This window comes from Zonotrichia albicollis, chromosome 6, assembly GCF_047830755.1.
Source record: "Zonotrichia albicollis isolate bZonAlb1 chromosome 6, bZonAlb1.hap1, whole genome shotgun sequence".
Lineage (NCBI taxonomy): Eukaryota > Metazoa > Chordata > Aves > Passeriformes > Passerellidae > Zonotrichia > Zonotrichia albicollis.
In genome coordinates, this window is record NC_133824.1 from 8,009,260 (window position 1) to 8,032,025 (window position 22,766).

General features: G+C 44.2%; 2 protein-coding genes across 3 annotated transcripts in view; both read right to left on the minus strand.

Moving 5' to 3' along the window:
* LOC102069867 (protein TUNAR) overlaps nucleotides 1-10,328 on the minus strand; it is a 163,114-nt gene extending 152,786 nt beyond the window's left edge. Inside the window, exon 1 of one of the 2 annotated variants that reach the window (XM_074542407.1) lies at nucleotides 9,833-10,328. The gene's annotated coding sequence lies outside the window, so the exon portion shown is untranslated. The remainder of the gene's footprint in view (nucleotides 1-9,832) is intronic. The other variant, XM_074542405.1, reaches the window with a different exon arrangement.
* Nucleotides 10,329-15,012: 4,684 nt separating this feature from the next.
* On the minus strand, nucleotides 15,013-22,663 carry GLRX5 (glutaredoxin 5). The gene is made up of 2 exons (XM_005483192.3): nucleotides 22,237-22,663; nucleotides 15,013-16,399 (listed from the first exon to the last, which is right to left on the minus strand). The coding sequence occupies exons 1-2, from the start codon at nucleotides 22,646-22,648 to the stop codon at nucleotides 16,221-16,223; spliced, it is 591 nt and encodes a 196-aa protein (XP_005483249.3). The 5' UTR covers nucleotides 22,649-22,663; the 3' UTR covers nucleotides 15,013-16,220.
* Nucleotides 22,664-22,766: the final 103 nt, after the last annotated feature.

The following is a 22,766-nucleotide window of genomic DNA, read 5'->3' on the forward strand; positions in this document are numbered from 1 at the left end:
AAGTATCCCACTTCCAATTACACTGCAAACCCCTTTTAAGTTACCTCCCACTCCAGGATGCCAAAAGTATCCCTGTCCCCTTCCTCTGGGCACTTGCCTTCAGCAGCTTCCCTAGGATGGGACACCCTCCCAGGTGTTTCCCCAAAGAACACTGGGTACTATTCATCCCGTAAAATAATCTCTGCTCTGTTCCAAGCTCCAGGGCAGGACAGTGAGAGACAGGGAACAAGCTGTGGCTGAGCACACGGTGTGGAACACGGTGCCAGGGCCTCTCCCAGGAGCACATGGCATCCAACAGGAGAGGATTCCTCAGAGGAACAGGAGTGCAGTTCACTTCTGGGCTCATGCTGCAGTCGTGCCCCAAGCCCAGCAGATCAAGCAGTGATGGAACTGCAGTTTGTTTGCACAGAGCAATGACAGCTTCATGCAGCACCCCTGATGCTGCAGCCAGCATGTGGGAAGGGAAACCTGCAGTGTTTAGGGGGAGCCTTGTCTTTGTGGAGAGGAGAGACCCAGGGATCTCAACTCAACTCAGTCTCAACTGCTTTTGTTCCTGTGCAAATCCCCTGCCTGTGCTGGACTGCAGCACCCTGGAGCTGTTCCTGGCTCTACTTGATATATAAGTGTGCATTTTTCCATACGGAAATCAAGAATAAATAAGTGGACTCTGTTCAAAGTTTCAGTCATTCACACTATCTAGATACAGATATCTAATTCTAATCAAAATAGCTGCAAAATATGCGATTTTCAACAATTATAGAGACAAAATATTGTTCAATGATATAGCAAGTTGACACTACTACCTTCTCACCAGAGCCATCAACCCACACTGGTGAGAGTTGGATTCTCATTGATGTAAGTAAAATTAATCCCACTGGAAGTAACTTAGTCAACATCCATTGAAGACTTACCTTTTACTTTTCTACAATTACTTCCACTTTCAAATGTCCCCAGGGTGATGAATTGTGGATTTATACAGAGTCCATTGCACTTCTCAGACTTTCACTGTTGCTGCACTTTTTTAGTTGTCCCAGTTTTTCCCCTCACATCTCCTTTTAAAACTTTGGCCATATAATTCACTTAAGCTTCTAAATGAGATACCTCTATAAAGAGCATCTGGGTCAGCCAGCCTTAATTTGAAAATGTCATTACTCCCACACTAAACTTCTCCAATCAATCCCACAGCAGCCATCATGGTTTGTATACCTCCCAGAACAATCCAAGTGAAACTGTGGTCTTCTCATCTTTCAGAAAGAATAAAAATATGAGAAAGGGGAAAGAAAACACCACCCAGGTGGTGAAGACTCAAATTGCACAGGGAAATAGAGTGAGAAACTATGCTCATTTCCACAGATTTTTTGGGCTGCAAAGGTGCAAAATGTTATCTGGAAAAAGGAAAAAAACCATAAGTTTTTAGCTTGTGCATGGCTCAGTTCCAACTCAACATCATTTTGCAAAGCTCAGAAATATTCAAGATGCTCCTGAGGTTCAGAGTATCATTACTGTGTCTCCCATATGGCCTCTCCTGCAGGTAACTGGAGAAAACTGTTTCTGGGTCAGTGGAGTTAACAGGATAACATCTCATCTAAAGGTGGGATGCTTTTCACTTTCTTAACCTGAAAGTTAAACAGCTGCATGCCTAGTGTCCCTCTGCAGCCAGTTTGATGAAGGCATTTTCAGAGGACACTTTTGCTCCTGTAGCAGCCATTAAAATAAGCTGAATCCCTTGCCCTCAGGAGCTGCTCACCTACAATTTTAACTCCAAATGTCTCTGGGAGCCAGAGCTGTACCTTCAGCCACAGGGGACTGGGTGCAGCTGGAGGTGAAGGTGCTTCCATCCAGGTGTCTGCATGTGAGTGCTGGGTGCAGGGTGCAATCTCTGGCAGAGTTTGCTGATACAGTGAGCAGACCCTGGAGAGCATTTCAGCCTGCCCTCAAGCAGACAGCTAGGTCTGACTGTGTGCAGGTGCCTGGTGTGGCCTGCAGCTTCCAGGACAGCAAAAGTCCTGTGCTAAATCTGCAGCTCTCTGGGGATGTCCAAACAACTCCAGGATATCTCAAATGGCACCAGACAGGTTTAAGCAACTGAACTGAGGCCCTGATGCTTGGACACCTCTCTGGACCACTCTGGCAGGACTGACAGACCATCATTGACTACAAACCAAGCACAGACAGCCATTTCACAGGTAGACAACTCCATGCAGATGTCAGTGTTTGCCTGAGTCCTGTTAAAACCTACCCAGGTGTTGCACACTAGTTGGGACATAGCAGCACCACAGCAAAATGCTTTTTAGCATGTGGATCCTGTAGGGGGATACAGTATGGGTAAATGAAGGTGGTATAGAATGTAATCATATCCCCTAAAGAGTTGCAGCTGAACCAATTGCTAAAGATTAGGAGCAGGCCTGATCTTAACAGGCCACACCTGTAGCCAAGAAGAACAGTGGTATAAAAGAGTGGATTGGTGGGATCTGAAGTCAGGTGGCTGCTGCAAGGATCAGGAACAGTCAGTGCTTAGAGGGGCTGCCTGTGAGAAACATTGAGGAGGTATGAAACTCTGGTGATATGAAATCCTTGCACTATAATGATAATAGAACTCTTGATATATAAGACAACATATATCCCACCACTTGCTCCCCATTTTCCCAAGGAGGACACACAGACAGCACAAGCAAACCCAGTGTCTCTGGTCACTTGTCACTGACACTGCAGAAACAGGCCTGAGGACAAACCCTGCTCTGTGGGTTAATTAGTGTTAGCTCATTGTTTAAAAAAATTCGGTTAAGTCATTGATATAAGGGGAGCAGAACCTGAGCCCTGGAGGAAGCATCTCCAGCAGAGTCATTAACAAAGCTTAAAGAGTCTCACAGTTCCTGCTCTGGCATCATGACCACAGCCCCTGTACAAACTGATATAAAAGGTCAGGGTCTCCTCCTGTCTGCTCTGCCCTAATTACAAGCAGAAGAGAAATGTAAATGCCTCTTTGCATTTCATCAGAAAGCACATGGACTTGTGCTATCATGGTAATAAAGGTAATGCACATTTGCTGAGCTCCAGTGGGCTATATCAACAAAAGCAGCATGTTTGGAGCAGTGTATTTTCTCAACAGCTACACCAGACTCTGGATGCTCTGAGCTGTGCTTCAATGTGGTAAAGAAAATAAGTACTTTGGGTTCAAACTCAGTATCATTCAACTGGCTGTTTATAAAGAAATGGCAGGAGATGTTTAAAATATGAGTGCAAGGACAGGCTCTTCAATCTCATGAACCAATCTAGAGTTAAGTGAGTGAATCACTCATCTGCTCTGTGAGCTAATAAGAGGAGAAAATCAACTCTGAGAAACCAATTATAGTTCAACACCACCATCCTCCAGGATGTGATCTCAATGTCAAGTAAGTCTCCCAAAATCAATCTCTGGGACTTGCTGGGAAAGTTCTCCATGCCAGAATAGAGTAAATTTGTTTTCAGAAGATCTAAATGGACACATCCAAATCAAAAAAGCAAAATGGCAACACAGCATGGTCAACTAGAAGCAGACATCTAAAAACCAGGAGTTAAAATTACAGCAGTCAGATGAGATTCAGCATTTGAAATGCCAAACAAAGCAGGAGAGTGAGCAGAATGAAGTATTAACCCCACTACACTACAATGAAACATGGATTTGGTTACCTCATAAACCTCAAGGTTTATCTATGAGAGGTTCCTGTCATATTCTCAGGATACCAGCTCCCAGTATTCTTTAGAAAATATGTGGTAGGGCTTCATTGTGCACTCTTTATGATCTCCACAAGAAAAAATAATAATGTCAAATAATAATCTAGAGGGGGTTCAGAAGCAGTGTCCTGTTTGGGATTGCTCATTTTGTGCTGAATTTGGAGACTGCACTCCCTGGTGGAATACCTCAAAGCAGAAAGGACTTTAAACAGCCAGGGCTCGGTACTCACAGTCCCTGAAGTCCTTGCAGTAAGAAGATCCCTCTGAAAGAGAGAGGCTGTATTTCATCCTCTGTGCCAGTTGCTATATAAACCACCATGGCCCTTTGCCTGCATTTGGAAGCCCCAGGCCTGATTTTCAAAGAGACCAAGCACCTAAAGTTCCAGCTGAACTCAGCAGTTCAGGAAAACAAACTCGCAATAGCTGACCAGACAAAATTATATCCCTCTTCTGAGAAAAATTTGATTTAATTTTCTTTTAACTTGGCTTCTCCAGACAGAAAACTATATAGTAAATTCTCCTCAACATGAGATTTGAAGTCACATTCTCCTATTACAGCTTTTTTGTGAGGTAAAAGATTAAAAACAACTTTTCTACCAGACTGAAGACCGTTTAGCCTTGGGGGAAGGAGACAGGAAGAAAACAAGTAACCACAAGCTGTATAGTGACAGTTTGCCTTATGCTGGCAGGATGATCAGGAAACATGTAGGCATTCTTCTGCTAGGTGGAGCCCAGATGAACAGTCACAACTTGGTCATCTTAGAGGAGTTCACAAGACATTAACAATAATTATCACAAAGCTTTTCCCCAAGATTGTATCTGTAATCTCTATTTCCTACTCCTTACTCCTGCGACTGAGGACAATTTTCTTTGTCTTAATGATGAATAAAGTGGTTTTGAGAACTGCTCTGGGCAACCATCACTGAGATCTTATTGTTTTATCTAGCCCAAAGTAGTTTTGGGTGAGGGAAGAAATGTCAGAGCTGTCTGCTATCCTGCTGATGTTGAAATAACATGATCACGACATGTTGGTCTGAGTCTCAGACATGAAAACCAGCTCAAAGAAGCTTCTGCTGATGGCATTGGTGTGCAAGTGGCTCAGGTTTTTCGTAGGGTCTTAGTTCTCTTGAGCTTTGACAGTTGTGGGTGTTTTCATGAATGGGAAGAAAGGACCCAAACCTACTGACCCTGAAGCATTAGCCATTCAATTCTGCTGTGGATCTTGCATCTGGAGAAGCCCACAAGCCTGTAAATCAGCAAACTGTCACATCAAGCAGCTGAATTACTGTGTGATGACATGCGCCACAGCATCCCATGGCATCAGAGAGGGGAGATTTTCTTGCAGAAAAGAGCATTGAAAAGGCTGAGCAGTGGGACCCAGGGGACTGCTGGGGAGCTGAGTGAATCAGCCATGCTGCTCTGCTCCATGCTGCCGTGGCAAAACTGGCTTTGCATCTAAATTAGCTCATTTAAAAGTGTCCTGGGCACCTCTGCACCATCCTTTCCTCCCTTATGTGACTGCATAAGAAAATTTAAAGGAAAAGGTAAAACACAGTCTTTCTAAAATCTACAGCCTAGTTTATCATCCATAAATACAGCACTTCTCCAGGCATTTCCTGGCTGATGCTGTTCCCCACCAAATACAAGTGCTGTATACTAGAGGTTATTAATACAAAAATAATTGCACAGAACAGACCAAAGAGAAAAACAGCAGGTTATTCCATAAGCCTAGAAAAACTTAAATATTTTTTGTTATAGTTTTTGTTACTATAAATCAGTATTTCCTGATCAGCAGAGCACACCGAGGTGGTGAGCTGTACAAATCTCAAGAATGAGGCACAGCATCTTGTGCCTTCTAATTAGTTCTGCTGGCATAATTGACTCTGGCTGGGCACCAGAGCTGGCACAGCTGTGAGCTGACAAGGCTGTGAGGAGGCAGGAGCAGGTACAGAAGAAGATGGGCAACAGCAGCATCACACACCTGTGAGAGCAAGGGAAGACACTAGGGCTGAGGGAAGAATACATAGAAAAGATGAGAAGAAATAGAGAAGGACTGACAGGCAAAAACAAGTGAGAAAGAAGGAGGTAGTAGTTCTGATGTCTGCCTGAAAGAGCAAAGAACCTCTGGTTGAAGTTGATGAAAACTGTGCATTTGTATGAATACTTGTTAAAGATTTGGTGGTTGGTTGTTTGGGGTTTTTAAGCTATTGCACAAAATCCTACTGATTTTTTTTTTCATGGTGACATGGTCAGTTTGTCAACCTTCACTGACAGAACAGAAGCAGGGAAATACCTCTGAAACAGGATATGGGAACAAAGAACACAATAAGGAGTCCACAAATGGTCTCAATTTGCATAAAATTAAGATAGGAAAAAACTATGTTTTTAAGGGTAAAGGTATGGATTCTTATGGATTCCCTCTAAGGGAAAAGGTATGGATTTTTCTCTCAGTGCATCCAGAGTATTCTCTATAAACATGCAGGGTTTTTGTTAAACAATGTTGACATTGATATTGTATCTAATTAATTCACACATAGCACTGGGAGGGAAAAGTAACACATTCCCTCTTATTTCTTCTTCTGAAATTAGATGCTTTGTTGTATTCATTTTCTATTTTGCTATAACCAAATTCCTTCTTTATTTTTTTTTTAAATAATACCAGACCTGCTTCTAGTGAGTGACGGTAGTAAAAAGCATTCTGCCAGCCAGCCCCTGCCTTTACCTAACAATTTAGAAGGTCTTAAATGTTTTGTTCATATTTTTCTGTCCCCATGAATGCCTTCACCACAAAGATGCTGCCTTGGTGCTACCCCCAGGAAGAGTTTCCCACACAGCTGGCACTGATGCTCCTCAGCTGCTGGCCTCCTGCAGTTCCCCACAGCAGCCTCTCCGTCCTCTGTAGGACTTCAAATTTAAAAGCAGTGTGTAACCTTCTCACCAATGTTCACCTTTTCAGACCCATGAGCCTGACAGACACACAGAAACAAGCTCTGCTCTGCTTTCTCAGGGGCTGGAAAGGGGTCACTCATCCCCTTGTTGGTGTCTCACCTCCCAGGACAGCTGAAGGCAGGGTTTGGCATCACAGGGGGGGATGTCACTGTTGCACAGCAGGAACAAGTCACAGGCCTGATGCACCATGGAGATGTCAAGGGTGGTCTGGGCTCCTTTGGGCATGCAGCCCAGCACAGTCTCATCAGACAAGAGATTTGCAGCAAGCTCTCCTGTCTTTGTTTCACAGTATCCTGCCTAGGCCAAAGAGCCTTTGAGGTTTATCTAAATTACAGTGGTCCCTTCTTATTTGCCCACTATGAGTGTGTCCCTGTTGGAGTTAAAACAGATTAATGTGATGAGGCATGACTCCTTCCTGCAGAAACTTTGCTCTTTAGATACTACCCTTTTTCTTTTTTTTTCCCCTACTTTATATTCTGTCTTCAACCAGCTTATAAAACAGAAGTGTATATCTGGGTATAGAGAGTGTGTGCTTTCTCAAATTATCTCAATCCTGTTTTCGACTCTGGGTACAACTGTTACCTTCCACTTCTCCAGCAAAATAGCTGTTTTTAATTAAGGAAGGCATATTTTTGCTGCAGATCAGCTATTTCATACTAAGCTCCTTCAAAACTTTTCAATATACCATCTGGAGCTGATGATTTGCTGCTTTTTAAATTATCGATTTGTTCCAGCTCTTCCTTCTGACACATCTTGATTACCAGAAAGGAGCAAGTCCCAGTAGGTATCACTCTGATATTCTCTGTGCTGAGAGCTGCAAACAAATCATTTAGATTCTCAGCAATGTCCTTATCTTCTTTAATTTCTGCCTTTAATTTTCGATGATCCAGTTTCTGAACCAGCAGTTAATTATTCCAGCTCTCCTGACTGACACACCTGAAGCACTCTTATTTTATAACTCTAGTATTTTGTAGTGCACCATGCTTCCTTTTTATTTCCCTTTCATCTAGCCTTTACACTTATTAATAAATCAATGTATTGGAAAGCTTAGGTTAGATTTTCAGGTTGGGAAGGGTTCCCTGACACTCAGTTGTACTGATTTCCTCTTTGTTTGCCCAGTGTTACTGTTGTTGGCAACATACATGTCCTCCAGACTCTATTATTGTTCTTAAGTGGAATTCATGGCATCTTCCTCTACTCTTCCCTCAGGAGCTTTTGTGACAAATCCTCTCAACACAACCAGAGCCCAGATGCTCTGAAATTTCAGACAGTTTTTTTTGTATTTATTTCCCACTAAGCAACAGGACTGTATTACATTAATATGTCTGCTATCAGCTACAGATGCAATCTTGTCTTGAATCCCTTCCTGCATATTGATTAAGAACTAAAAATCAGGATATCAGGATGTAGGCACCAAAAAAGGAGGCATTTTGGTCTGAAATTTCATACTGTAATGAAATGACCCATGGCTCTGGCCCAAGCTGGGAAAACAGGCACCTACTCCTTTTGTAATCCTTTCCAAAGGCAGTATTTGGACAGTACCTGGCAAACCTGGGGTGTGTAATCCATACCAGCAGCAAGATGGTGTTGGAAACTGCTTGTATGCAATAGTGCAGTGATTAGGGTACTTCCTTCCAGACATGGAAAGGCTGCATGGCAGGGAGGTCAAGCCATCATTGCCCATCTCAAGTGAAGCACTTGGGCACCTGGCAGGGGGAAGAGGGCACACCCTTCCTCTTGCTGGGACAGGGTTCCTGGCTCAGAGAGACCTGCAAAGCTGCTGCGGTGAGAGGAGGACTGGCACTGCAGCTTGGTGCTCTGGGGTCTCAGAGCAGAGAGGTCTCCCATGTTTGAGTCAGTGCTTCATTTCATCCAAGAGCTCCGTGCAAAATGGTCCCTAAAACAAGGTGCGTCAATTACTGTCTGGTGGCTGCTGAGACTCCTCAATATGCAGGAAGAGCTTGTCTTTCTGAGACAGAGGTGTTTGGGATGATGTTAAAGCTGTGGCCTGAGCCCTGAGCCATCTCCTGCTCAGAGCTCTCACTCCTCAGCCCCAAGGAACACCCAGTTCCTGCCTGAAAACTTGACAGTTTGGCAGAGTGAGCTGAACTGTACCTCAAGTTCACATGAAAAGCAAAGGAATTTGAACAGGCTTGCTTTGGGCTTGTTAAACTCCTTCCTGAATTCTGGTTTCCTTCTGCTGGCACACCTAAACATGGCTAGACAGCAGACTGCTTCCCTATCCAGCTCATGCCAAATCATTACTCATGTAGCAAAAGCCCCCACAGAATGTCAGCTGAGCTTTAAATCATTCATTGTTAAGGGAAAAAAAAAATAGAACCCTACCAATGGCTATTGAATTGCTGTTAATGATTTAAAAAGAAAGGACTAGAATGCAGCACAACAGACATAATCCTCAAGTGGTTCTACTGCAAAGGAGGTTTGGCCATCCTCTCTCTGGTGGCTCTTTCCTCACCAGCCACTTCACCTCCACCCCTGGCCATGCTCACTTCAGCCACAGAGCAGTGGGTGCCACAAACTCAAAATGGCTCACGCACAGCACAGGGGTGGCTGCAAGCAGGGAGGCCTCGTAACCCACCCAGACACCTCCAGGAGGTTTGCTTTTGGCCTCTCTGCCTGTCAAGAAAAAGATCTTATTTTGGTTATACCCATTCAGATAAAAACCTCAGGCTGAAGAAGTGGGGAGTTACATTTATATCACATTTAAAACCCTGGTCACTACCTGGTTACACATGCAGATTACTCAAAGACAGAAGCAACTGGGGAAAGGCCTTTGACGTTCCCTTCCATTAAATATTCCTCAAGTCCCCAGCCTGGTGACTTCATGTTGCTACAGCTACTCCCAGGGCATCCACAAACCTGTTCCAGCTCCTGCTCATCTTTCCTGGCCACGTTTGAAGCCTCTGAACCCAATGAGCTGAGAGGATGCTAACAAAACATTAAATCGACAAGAAAATGTCACCACAACCCTCTGACCCCCTGCTCTGCCGAGAGACCGAAAGAACCCCAAATTCCCCTTTGCCACCTCCGATCTTCCCACCCCGATCCGCCCTCAGGCTCGGCGCTCGCAGGGCCCACAGGTGCCCGGCCGTGAGGCGGGTCCGTGTGGGGCACGGCCGGGGCTGCCCCGGGCCCCGCTGGCGCTTACCTTGGCGAGCGGGCACGTGTGCGGGACCTGGGGCCGCCTGCTCCGGGGATGGCGCAGGGAAGCGGCAGGGAAGCTGCCGGGAAGCTGCCGGGAAGCGGCAGGGAAAAGGCCGGGAAGCGGCAGGGAGCCGGCGGGTCCCCGAGGAGCCCCGGAGCGGGCGCGCTGCTCCCCGGAGAGGCAGCGGGGCTGCGGGAGCCCGGCTGGGGCACAGCGCTGCTCAGGCGGCGGCTCCGGGCAGGGCAGCGCGCTGTGGAGCTGCTCCCCGCCGCGGCGTTACCATCTCTCGGTCCCGGCGAGCAGCAGCGCCCTCAGGCACGGCCGGCATCTCCGGCGAGGGCTGGGAGCGGCATCGCGGTGTGTGCCTGGGTCGGTAACACCGGCACCGGCTTCTCCCAAGGAAAACGAGCACCCCAAAGAGTAAAATGCAACACAGATGGAAAACAGGCAGGACTGCATTGAAAGATGCTTCTGGGTCAGGGCTGTGCCGCTTCCCCGGTCCAACAGCACCATCTCCTGGGTGGCCATGGCCGCTCGCCCCAGAGCGTCTCCCCGGGAAGAACCTGGGCGGCTTTCCTCGGCCATCAAGGTGTCTCGTTTATTTGCAGACACTATCAATATTTTTGCAATTGTTTCCTTTCACATCCTATTGCTTGTCTCTCATGAAGTATCACAGATGGATGAGTAAATAAATGGAATACTGAAGAATACTAGAATGTGTATATTTTCTTTTAATCAGCAGTACAAAGCATTCTTGAATACCAGCCCTAAATCTGCTCTTTTCCTGAGCTGTGAAGGTTTAAATGTGTATCCAGTCTTCATAGAGCACATCATGTGCTGCTTCTCAGAAAATGCCTATCCTTTCTTCAAGGAAAAAAATCTACTTGAAGAGTTGGTTAGAATTTAGACAAGTGAAATTATGAAAAAGAGTAGAAATGGTAGATTTCATAGTATTACCAATCAATGGGGAAATCCTATCTGACAAGTAGTATTTCAAAGATACTCCTTGTAGTGTGTATTTGAAAGCTCTAAAATGCTTCTTGAGATGCACCCTGTAAAAGCATGTGGTTTTCACTCACTAGATCATAGGTTTAAGACTAAAGGCTCCAAAAATTTATTCTCTCTATAGCTATTATCATACCAGTAACAAATAACTTTTGTATTTCAGTTTTCATTAGTGTACAAATTGAAGATTTCTTTCACTATTCTGAGGCTAAATTGTACATAAAATCCTTCATGCTTTGAAGGCTGTGCTTATATAAGTCAAAAAAGTTTATGATTTTTTTTAATTCAATACTCATCCAAAGCCCCTTTTAACTTAATTTAATGTTAAATGCCTGGCAAAATTTTACAGAAGGTTACCTTTAAAAGATTCTAAGTAGGTCCCTCATGCAAGTTTTAAATTAGGAGGGACAATATGTAACTACAAATACAGACATACATGCCTGCACCTAGGCAGGAAAAGTCTCGTGGCTTTTTATATAAAATTGTTGCAAAAATGTAAAGAAAAAATAATTTTCCCTGTTGTTTGCTAAATTAACATCTTGTTGATTACATACAGCACTGTGCATTCATCTCCGTTACACCCTATGACTACCATGGATTTTATGGAGTATCATGGTCTTTCCTTTGCTCCTGGCCTACTCCCTTACTTCCAGAAATACAAGGCATAACAAGAAGCTGGATGATTGGAAAAAATTGTTGAAACTAAAGCCTGAATCCACTTAGCCATTTCAGTCCTATTTTCTGTGTAACTAAAACCTGCTTTCCCTGGGAGATTCTAGGAAAGGCCTCAAGTAGTTAAATCAGCAAGGCCATGATCAGGTCACATCAGAGACAGCACTGCTTTGACAGAGCTGTTAAATGGAACAAGCAGCATCCCAAAGGAAAATCCAAAACCAGATAATGAACCACAGCCCTTTACAGAGCAGTGTGTTCACCTCAACTCTTTTAGCCAAAAAACAAGCTTGGCCTACCACCCAGCACCAGTAACAATCCAAACTCTTTCTCTTTCCCTTTCCTTCTTGTCTTTCCACCTTTTCTCACAGATTCCTTAACTCACAGGTGACATGTATCTTGTAACTCATGAGTGTTTTTTTCTTCCACAGTCCTGTAATATGGATATTGAACAAACCTGTGTAAGAAGATCTGGTTTGATCTTCTGGCAGAAGATCTGGCAGAAGGGACATGCAAATCAGATTGGACAGGGATTTATTGATCAGGCTGCCAGCTCTGCTTTTTAATATTGCCCTTCTTCGAGGCAGGCACTGCCAGGGTCTTGCTGGGATTCTTGGTGACAGCTCAGGAGAGATTTTCTTTGCTACAATTCTTCGATTTCATGTTCTCAAGCTTGGTTGTTTTCTCTGCACTTTGTTAGTATTGACAGGCTCCCAGAAAACTCCTGCCAAAGATTTCTAGCCTACTTTTTAAAGAGAACCAGAGAACTCAGTGAGAACATGAAAATATTTGTCAGACCTAATATAAAGTCACTTAAGTGTTTCAGGGCATTTAGATGGTATAAAGTTATTTTTTTCAGAGCAGACAAGCAATGAAGAATAATGACCATGTCCAAACATTTGGTGGCAAAATTAAGGCAAGTCATTAAAGCTGAGAAACACACTTGCTGTGTAACCCCTTGATATGCCCTGAGCTGTTAACAGCTGTTTTCTCAGGAAAACAACCTTTGTGGTAATTGATTTTAATGCTCCCAACACAAAATTAGCAGCACAATAGCATGTGTTTGCAACCTGTTCCCTTTTGCTACTTACAGGACCAGCTCAAGAAGAGCAAAGAAACATTATACCCCACTTTGGTGAAGGTTTAAAACAGTAGATCAGCTCTGGAATATGAACAATCTGATTTCCTTAAACCAAAGCACCTTGTTTCATGTCAAAGAGGTACAAAGTGCTAACAAGTACAAAATATTATATTAATGTATGATCTGATGGATAAGTTGGTCCACTCAGTTCAGCCTTTCAGCACAGCAGCAACACCAAGAATATCCTCAGAATAAAATGTAAATAATTATAGTAATGGTTTCCAGTTTGGTAAACACTCATACTGCGACTCTATATTAGAGTAACAATCCCACATAAGTTCATGTGCATTCACAAGTGTGTCCCTGCAAGCTCTCAGCAGGGCAATCCAACCAAGAGGGATCCAGCAGCATCTCACCAGAGGAGCAGGCAGCCAGAATTCCTGCTTGGCACAACACACAAGAACACAAAGAGCAGGAATGGGACTGGCAGCTCCACGCACCCAACCTTGATCCTGCAATGCTCCCGCCCAGCCCTGCCCCCTGCCCTAACCACCAGAGCAGACCCAGCTCACAACCAGGCAGTTTTGCCTCTCTCTTCACTGAAGATAGCCAGGGCAGGTCCCCATTTTGCTCTTGGCTGTCCTCAGCAACTTCAGCCTGCTCAGGGCATGATCTTGACCACTGTTACCTCTTTGGTCTTCACTCTACAGCAGAGGAACCCAGGATGAGCAAGCAGCTGCAGCAGCTTCCCCATCCCCTCCCTCACCTCCCGAGACAAGCTGCTCCTCCTGGGGAGAGAAAAAGTCACCCTTTATTCCACAGAACCTGTCACATCCTCCTGGCCAAGGATTCCTCATGGAGCTTCCAGCTGGCACCACGCCCCCAGTGTGAGCTCAGCACACTCACTGGTACTCACCCCATACTCCAGTGTTATCAGTTGCCTTCTCCCACTGCCTAAGAGCATGAGAAAAGCAGGTGCAAATGTCTCCTCGAGAGAGGCATGGGTATTTTCCTCAAAAAGAAAAATCACTTTCTCTGTAGCATCCCTTTGGGATTGGAAATAGTGTTTCTAGTTTGAGGGACAGCAGAGGATGATGAGCAGAGTGCACAATACTGCCCATCTTCTAAAATGATCCCCTAGAACTAGTTTCTTGGGGGAAATACTCTCAGTCAACAACAAAATAAAGCTCTTTGTGAGCATCTGAAGTTTACAATTTAAGAAGATGGTAATTATTTTTATTGCAGCTGGTTTAACATGATCATTTTTATCAATGTCGACCAACTGCTCATGCACGCATTGGCTGGAAATGTACAGCTTGCACAGGAATGCAGGCAGAAATCCCACTTTCATTCCCCAGTATGGGTTTGTCACACACACTTCATGGAATTCCTGCTACTCACTGAATAACATGCTCCAGTCAGGTAGAGATTGATATAAACACTACTGTGTGTATGTTATGCAAAGGATTAATCAAGTAATTAAAATCTGAAGAGGGGAAGAAAGTAGAAAAAATAGAAAAACTTCCATGGTTTTTAAAAGCAGGAATTCATGCCGGGAGAAAAATTTTGCTGCATAGAGAATAAAGACTACCTAACAATGCTGAAATTTTCTTTATGTTAAATTGCTGGCAGATATTACTGAAAAATAGTCAGTTTGTGCAGAAAACTAGAGAGCTATTAAAAAAAGCAATTATGGGGGATTATTTTTTAATAGATTTATTTAGTAGTCAGACTAAGAGTTAACTACTGAAGCAGAAAATAATTAAATTTTCTTCATTACCTTTTTGTTTACTGGGTACATTCATTTCAATAGGTCAACACAAAGACTTTTGAAATTTACTCTATTTTTAAACATTGTTTTACATTCAGAATGGCAAAAACTACTTGTGATTAGCCATAAGAAAGTTCATTTAATCTGAATTCAAATGCTCAGAACAAACCTTCTTTGGTACCCTAAGCTTTGCATGATGTGGTGTGGCACATGCACAGAACAAATCCTGCACTCACACCTCGGTGCCTCACAGCCCCAGGTGGAAGCTCCTGCTACACAGCGGCCACACAGGGACGGGCACAGACCTGCTGGGAGTACCCACACCACACACACTGCACCGAACCCTGCTGACCCTGACTGCATCAGTTATACAGGGAGCTTACTGTTGGCAGTTTGGCAAATCCTGTGCAGAATGTTCTAGAATATCATCTCTACTGCTAGCTCAAGTGGGCAGGAGAGATTTAGAACCAGAACTTACATCAAATCTCTCCTGACTACAGGTTCCAGTCCTGTTCTCATCTTTCACTGACCATTTAGAATTTCTTCTTTCTCCAGAACACATTTTATATCCCATGCAGTGGAAAACATCCTACGCTTCCAATCAAAAGTAGTATCAGTTTCATTAGACATTTAAAATAAAGAGCAACTACTGTAGACAATCAACATAAAACACAGTTTATTTCCAACCATTTGCCTAATTCACATGCAGACTGGTTTATATTAATTACACTGCATTTAAAAATAGCTTGGTTAGCTTTTAACCTTAGCAGTATTGCTATAGAGCTGAAGCTACACTGGTTAATATAATTTCTTTTCATTTAGAGAAATGTGGTTAGGTAGGTACTGAACACTTCAGAGACTTTCCACAAAGAAATATTTATCCATTCAGTAACCTTTCTGCTGCACTCACCTTACCCACATGAACATTTCATCTGTAAATCCCATGTTTGAAGACTTATTCTCCTGAGCACATCAGTCAGGAGAAAACACTTGGAAACACAACAAATATAAAAACATAGCAAGCAAATAATACAAGATTACAGTAATAACTGAAGTATTCTCCTGTACTATTTCAAGCTAGAATACTGAAGCCTTAAATAATTCCCACATTTTAGCACTGACACAGAACTCCCATACACAGAGTATATAAGCACGGGGAAAAGCTGTTTTGCAAGAGGTAGAAAAGGTTTTATAAAATATTCAGGCACAATTCTTAGCAGTGTTAAAAGCCATCAGAAAGTTACAAAGTAATAATGACCACTATACATGTATTTGTACAAGTTCTGTTTATTTTTACCCTTCAGAATAAAAGTATATTTCATGCACTCTCATATAATCTTTTTTCTCCTATATTGTTGGAAAACTGTTTTTCTCCTATACTGTGTGTGATTACACAGGTTTTACAGGCTCTCAGGAAGTATTATCACCAGAAGTTAAACAGAAAAACAGATGCACTATTACTTAATGCTTTTTCAAGAGAAGCAAGGGAATGCAAATGCTGTTCGTATAGGTTCATGTATCAAAGAACAGACAATCACACATGTAAAACCCATAAAAATATTATTAGTTCTTTTGGTTTACTCCCACCTCAATGAAGAAGAGCGCTTTTAGAAGTGAACTTTTTTAAAACACAGATTTTTCACAAACATTTGCTTTACAGTGCAGTGGTTATACTCAAATTTTCACAATACCCATAAATCAAAATACCAAGATCACTACATATACCATGAGCTAAGAGACATTCACTTAGTGTCAGCTCACGCAGATGCTTTCCTTGACCTAAAGTATGTAAGGCTTTATGGGCAACAAGTTCTTATCAAAGATTTGCTTTATTCGTGTCACAGCATTTTGTTTTTCTCATGTTACTTTTTCTCTTGGTCTTTTTCTGCATCCAGCAGCGCTGAACGGATTCCCAGTTTCTTCAGCTCTTCTACAAGATCTCCATTCTGGTGCATCTGGAGGAGTATATCACAGCCACCAACAAATTCACCATTGAGGTACACTTGTGGGATGGTAGGCCAGTTGGAGTAGTTTTTTATTCCTGAATAAGAAAAAACAAAATGATTAGAGGTTTCCCTCCCTCTCTTAATAGAATGGTATTTTAAAAGGAAAGCATGACTTCCACCTGACTCCACCACAGACATTCCAATTTCTTTCCCATAAAGGCAAAAAGATAACAAGAGCACTATCAGAAAAAAAACCCTGTATTAAAGTTAGGTTCGTTTCTCACCCCGACTCAAAGATATAGGTTGAAAGATATGGAGTCAGCTCCTGTACTAACTTCAGCAGGAACTGGAGAAACTCATCTCTCTTTACTCCCAACAAGAAAACATGACTTTAAAACAATTACAGAAATGAGAAGTATTGAAAAATATTGAGAACTGTTTACTTTCTGTTGTATTTCCCAGAGGGACTTTAAAATACTTTATACTCTTACTGAACTCCTACAGTTACACTTATTCCTGCAATTTCAGCTGCAAGATACATTTGCCCCTGTAGAGGCCTTATGAATTTCAAATTGCTTTATCTTTGAATGCCAGACCTTCCAGCACATGGGAGGGGCACAAAGGCTGAAGCCTTTTTAAAAGTGCTCATTTAACAAAACACAGCTCAAGTCACAATTATGAAGTACAGAACTAAAGTTTAAAACTATACTTCACAAAAGGCAAATGTAAGACCACCCAAAAATACACAGTGATCAGCTGATACACACTGGAACAGCTTGCACTTAGACATCACAAGAATTACACAAGAATTACACAAGAATCCTTGTATCTAAATTGACACAAGAATTACACAAGAATCCTTGTATCTAAATTGCCACTTATTTAAATGATCCTTCACACAAAGCCATCATTTCTGTAGCAAAGGAAATAGCTAAAACCTACTGTGCCTATTTTTATAACAACCACAAGTATTTGATTAGATGACAAGTTTTGAATTCAACATTTTTATGTATTTTCAACATGCAGTGCCTGGATTTTTTCCAACAAAGGCATGAAAACAAACTTAAGCCTACAGAGGAACCTTTTCAGAACCATAGAGCCCACTCACCTTGGAAGCCAACCCCCCACCAACAAATATTAGACCTGAATAGCTGATAGCACAAGAGAACTTGTTTTCCCCTAAGAAAACATTTTAGCCTCTAGAGACTAAAAAGACAAAACTCAAAATACTCAAGGTAAAAAAAAAAAACATGTAAAGAAATTATGCTCACTTTATTGGAGCTTAAACCACTTTATTTTTTAGTAAATATGTATAAGTGGAAATATATACAGTGTATATACTTTTATACTTAATGTATAAAAGATGCAATATGGCTAATAATTAATTCCCCTTAGCAAAATACAACATGCTTTAAAAATCCACTAACACAATATCAACCTAGAAAAAAAGGGTGTTGTGACTAAGGGTTTCTAACCACTACATAGGTCAGCTAAGATATTTTACTCTGACTTCAGATTTTGTGCATGGACAACCCATGTTTCATACGCCCAAAACATGAAGCTTAGCATATAAACCAAGGCCAAAGGGAACCCATAACCATCCAACCTCCATCATTACCACTTGTAATTTTTTCCTCAGTATGCAACATTTTTAAGCTTTGATGTCAACTTCCACTTAGCAATACTTTTCTTAAACCCTCTTTGGCTTTTGAGTACTCCAAACTGCTTAAACTGCTCTAAATATCTTTTAACCCACCGAAGTTCTAATTAAAAACCACGTTCCATGATTAAGACATGCCTAAAGATGACTCTCATCAAAGAGCCACTGCAGATATGAAATAGGGCTCATTTTTCTTAAGATACTGCGATGCTAAACATGAACTGAGAACCAAGGGTTCTGCATTATAAACCTTCTGCTAAGGAGCATTCCCAGGTCATATTTACACCAACAATTCTTTCATAGAAATATTTTCTTCAAGGACCCAACTGCACACGCATACAAGCACTGATAGTACTTTCAAGGACCTATCCAGCTTCAGATAAAAACAAGAATACCATGAAGCTCATTTGCTCTGTGTGCTGCATTTCTTGTGCTGGACAAGCTGCTTTAAATGCCTCAGAGCTGGGGCTCTCCAGGTCACACACTGAACCCTCCCTCCCCTGGGCAGCACCCCCTGACCCTGCTGCACTGGGCTTACAGCAAGTCAGGGCTGCAATTGCTGCACTCGGGGTGCACATCTGGGATGATTCTTCTGGACATCCCAAAGGATCTCCATCCCCTCTCTGCAGACTGGCTCCTTGCTGTACTTCAGAAGCTGCAGCTTCTGCTCTGTTTACTTTGGAAAAACACTCCACAGGTCAGGGTGTCAGTCTGACAGCTCTGGCAGCACATTTAAGGCAACTGTGAAACCAGGATTGGTGCAAAGAGCTACAGAAACGGGTACCCAGCACATTCCCACCCCTCTCCCCAGCTCCAGGTACCAATTCTCAGCCTCCCTTGGCAGCATTAGCACTAATGAAGGATGGGCCATGTCAAAGAACTGAATCAAGCAACTCTCATTCCTAACATACTTGCTCCAGAAAAGCAACACATTTTCATGGATATCACAGAATCATTAAGGCTGGAAAAGACCTCTAAGATCACCAAATCCAACTGTTATCTCAGCACCATCATGCACCAGTAAACCATACCCCAAAGTGTCATATCCACATGCCTTTGAAACACTTCCAGGGATGGAGACTCCAACACTTCCCTGTGCAGCCTGTTCCAAAGCCTAAGTACCATTAGCACTGATACAAGCTTTACTGAGGGAAGGCTAGCCAAGGGTGGGAGAAAGGATCAGCAACACCTGCTTGGCAGCATCCCATGCTTAGATAGAGACAGCAATGAAATAATCTGAGGGAGAACTACCCCAACAGTTTAAACCATTGATTTTCCAGTATCTAATCCCAAATGTCTCTGCCTCAGTGACTGGAACCAGTCTAACACTGTCCATCAGCTGAGAGCTGACTGAAACCTGAATTGCCATGGAGCCCAAGAGAGTGCCAAGGTTTCTCAGACCAGCTTTGATAAGGATTTGTGTCAGAGATCTGTATCTTCAGCTCAAGTTCAGACAGATCACATGAAGTACCAATAACTTTAGTTTCACAGATCTGAGTTTTTAGGTAAAGAGGCAAGCAGGGGAGTTGTTCTAGCCTTACAGCTTGCCATATTTTAGCACGGTGTATGTTTCACCAATTGAACTATAACTAGCTAAAAATAAGGTGTTTCAATAGATACAGGCAAGAAACCAACAAGCAATCCAGACATGCCTGAACTACTCTTTCTCCAACAGCCTGCCCCTACTACAAATGTATAAACGCACATTTATTCAAACATTGAAGTTAGGTTCAGGTGAACACAAAGCTGGTGGCCAGCTCTCTGATACAGAGGTTTCCTTGCAGATCAGTCCTTTGCTGATTTATTTGATACTTGCACAGCTAAAGGTTCCACGCCCCCTGACCAGCCCCCATGCAGAGCAGATCAGGCTCCCAGGGAGAGCCTAGCAAGGCTCACATGGTGCATATCTAAATGTTTGGCACTGAGGCCAGATCCTGCCCTTCAGGCAGTCACTGCTAGAATACAGTTGGCAACTTAGACAACTGCAACTCTGAGCAGCCCTGTCCTCTCCTCTGTCAGAGACTGCCACCCACAGAAGCAGGCACATCCTCACATCCTGGCTTTTAGGGTGTAGTAGGTGATACAGCTGAAGCAGTACAACAATTCTGCTGTGGCTGTGCCATTCTCCAACTCCTCAGAGCTCCATTCTTCATGCTGGCTCTGGCACTCAGCTCACTGTGCAAACCGCTGCTTCAACTTGCAGGCCCAGTGATCCAGTTAATAAAATGAGCTGGCCCTCTGCACAGCTGGACAGGTGCCAAAGCTGGTGCAGGGAAAGGACCAGAACCACTCCTTTAAGCACCTGAGAACCAGCAGGATATTGTGTAAGGGCACACTCTGTGACTGCATTCTGTGTAGCTTAGACACTGGAGGGCCTGATCAGGACACTAATTTCAATTTAAAGCCCCGGTGGCCAGGAGGGCAATAACCTCTCTCCTTGCCTAGCACAAGCCCAAGTTCATGTGGAGGAAAAATTTAAGTTACATAAAAAGAAAATACTATCTACTCACATGGTCAAGTGCTCAGGGCCTTATAAAGGCACTGCCCATTCAGAGGCTCACTAAAGTCCCCTCAACCAAAAGTGAAATGATGATGGTTTGATTTCAGGGTTTTGTTTCCTCCTTTTTAGTTTATGAATTGTTAGAAGAGACAAGAGTTTGTACTAGCAAACTGTACAATTAATAAATTCAGATATGTAAACAAAGTTTAGACAATTACCATGACTCACTTGCAAAGGCAGAGGAAGATTTACTTGAACAAAACCAACCCTCATAAAAGATGCCATTACACAGAAATTCCAGTATCTAAGCTTTTATACCATACCAACTATTATAGTTGTGAACTGAAAAGCAAACAAGGACTGGAAAAATCAGCCTTTTAACTAAGAGCTAATAAAAAACTGAGTTAGTCAGATGACACCAAAAACAAAGGAGAACAAAGTCACCTGATACATGCCAGCACGTGGCTTTACATCTCAATTTAGTGTATTCTGGGCAAGAACTGTTAATGCCACACACATACAAGACTAATTACTATGTACTTGCATGTATTTTTTTTTAACTTTCTCAAATAACCACATAAAACTTCAACAATCAGCTACGCTCACTGAAGAGGGAAACATGAAAAGCATTACCAGAACAGATTACTAGCTTTCCTCAATGGCAAAAAACCTTATATAGAATAGCTACTACCACCTGTGCAGTAATGGTGAAACTATTACTAAGTATTTGTTGTGCAAATGATTAACATAAATTTGCACTTTATCAGGAGAATCCCAGCAGGCAGTGCCAGCTGGGAATCAAGTGGTGCAAGTCCAAGCCATACGTGAAATTTCACCATACTGTTCACAGGAAAGACAAAACCTGATAATGCAGTATTTCAGGGTCTCTAATGCAGCTCTCTATCTCTGACCCAGGCAGGGCAGGGTGGCACAAAGAGCCGATCTCCAATCATCACCCTGCACCCACAACTGCGCTCTGCTGATAACTGAGACCTCCTCAACACTACGAGGGTCACAAAAACCAAACCAGGGCGTCTGGGCAGCAACCTCAATGGCACATCTCTGCGATACACTCCCAGTTCCACCAACACCAAACAGAATCACAGAATTAATTAGGTTAGAAAAGACCTCTAAGATCATCGAATCCAACCCATGACGGAACAGACTGAACCCCATCCTGTCAACCGGACCATGCACTGTGTGCCACGTCCAGCCCTTCCTCAAACACCTCCAGGGTCGGTGCCTCCAACACCTCCCTGGGCAGCCCACCCCAATGCCTGATCCCCCTTTCTGAGAAGAAATTCCTCTTAGTATCCAACCTAAGGCTCCCCTGGCACAACTTATAACTGTCCTGTTGTTGCCTGGGAGAAGAGGCCGATCCCCGCCTGGCTACAGCCTCGTTCATGCAGTTATAGAGTAATAAGGCGGCCGGTCCCATGCACCATGGACTCCTGCCGGTGAAGCACCGCCAAACCCCCCTGCCGCTCCTCACAGGACACGGGCTCCAGCCCCTTCCCCAGCTTCGCTGCCCTTCTCCCCACCATCTACCCTCGTCAAAAAAATAACAGAGGCCAACCCAGCCCAGGCAACAAAGCCAGAAGAGCCAAGTTACAGGTGGCCCAAGCGGGCAGGGCCGCTCCCGCAGTGCCCGAGGGCACTAAGCCAAGCCCGCCCTGCCGGCAGCTCCCGAGGGCCCTTCCCCAGGACAGCCGGCCCGGCTCTGCCCGCCAGGCCCCGCGGAGGCGGTACCCAGAGGTGACCCGGGCGCTGACCTTGGCGGAGGTCGGGGTCCTGCAGCACGTCGTGGGCGCGGTAATCCTCCACGCCGTGCAGCCGCAGGATCTGCACCACGGCGTTGCTGAAGCCGCAGAGCGGCTGCGCCGGGCTGCCCTTCATGAACACCACCACCGGGTGCTCCCGCACCAGCCGCTCCACCGCCTCCCGCGACCCCGAGCCGCCGCCGCCCTCAGCACCGCCGCCGTCCCCGGCCGCCTGGCTGAGCGGGCGCCCGGCCCGGCCCCGCAGAGCGACGCCGGTTCCGATCCGCCATGCCGCCCGCACCGCCGCTCTCATCGCCCCGCCGCCGGCACCGCCGCACAGCACCCGCACCGCCCGCCCATTGGCGCACGGCGCGACGGGCCGCCGGAGAGCTTCCTCCGATAGGCGCAGGCACCCGCCAATCATCGCCCACAGCCAATAGGGCTGAGAGACAGCGAAACCCATCCCGCCCAGCAACCCTGAGGTGGCTCCGCTTTCCTAGTGGAGGGAACAGAACGGCTGCAGCTGCATTGGGAGAGGGGTC

Coding starts and splice junctions, on each gene's coding strand:
- GLRX5 (XM_005483192.3), bottom strand. CDS start 22,648: ATGATTGGCGGGTGCCTGCGCCTATCGGAGGAAGCTCTCCGGCGGCCC. Junction 16,400..22,236: donor GGACCCCGACCTCCGCCAAG/GTCAGCGCCCGG, acceptor TTTCTTATTCAG/GAATAAAAAACTACTCCAAC.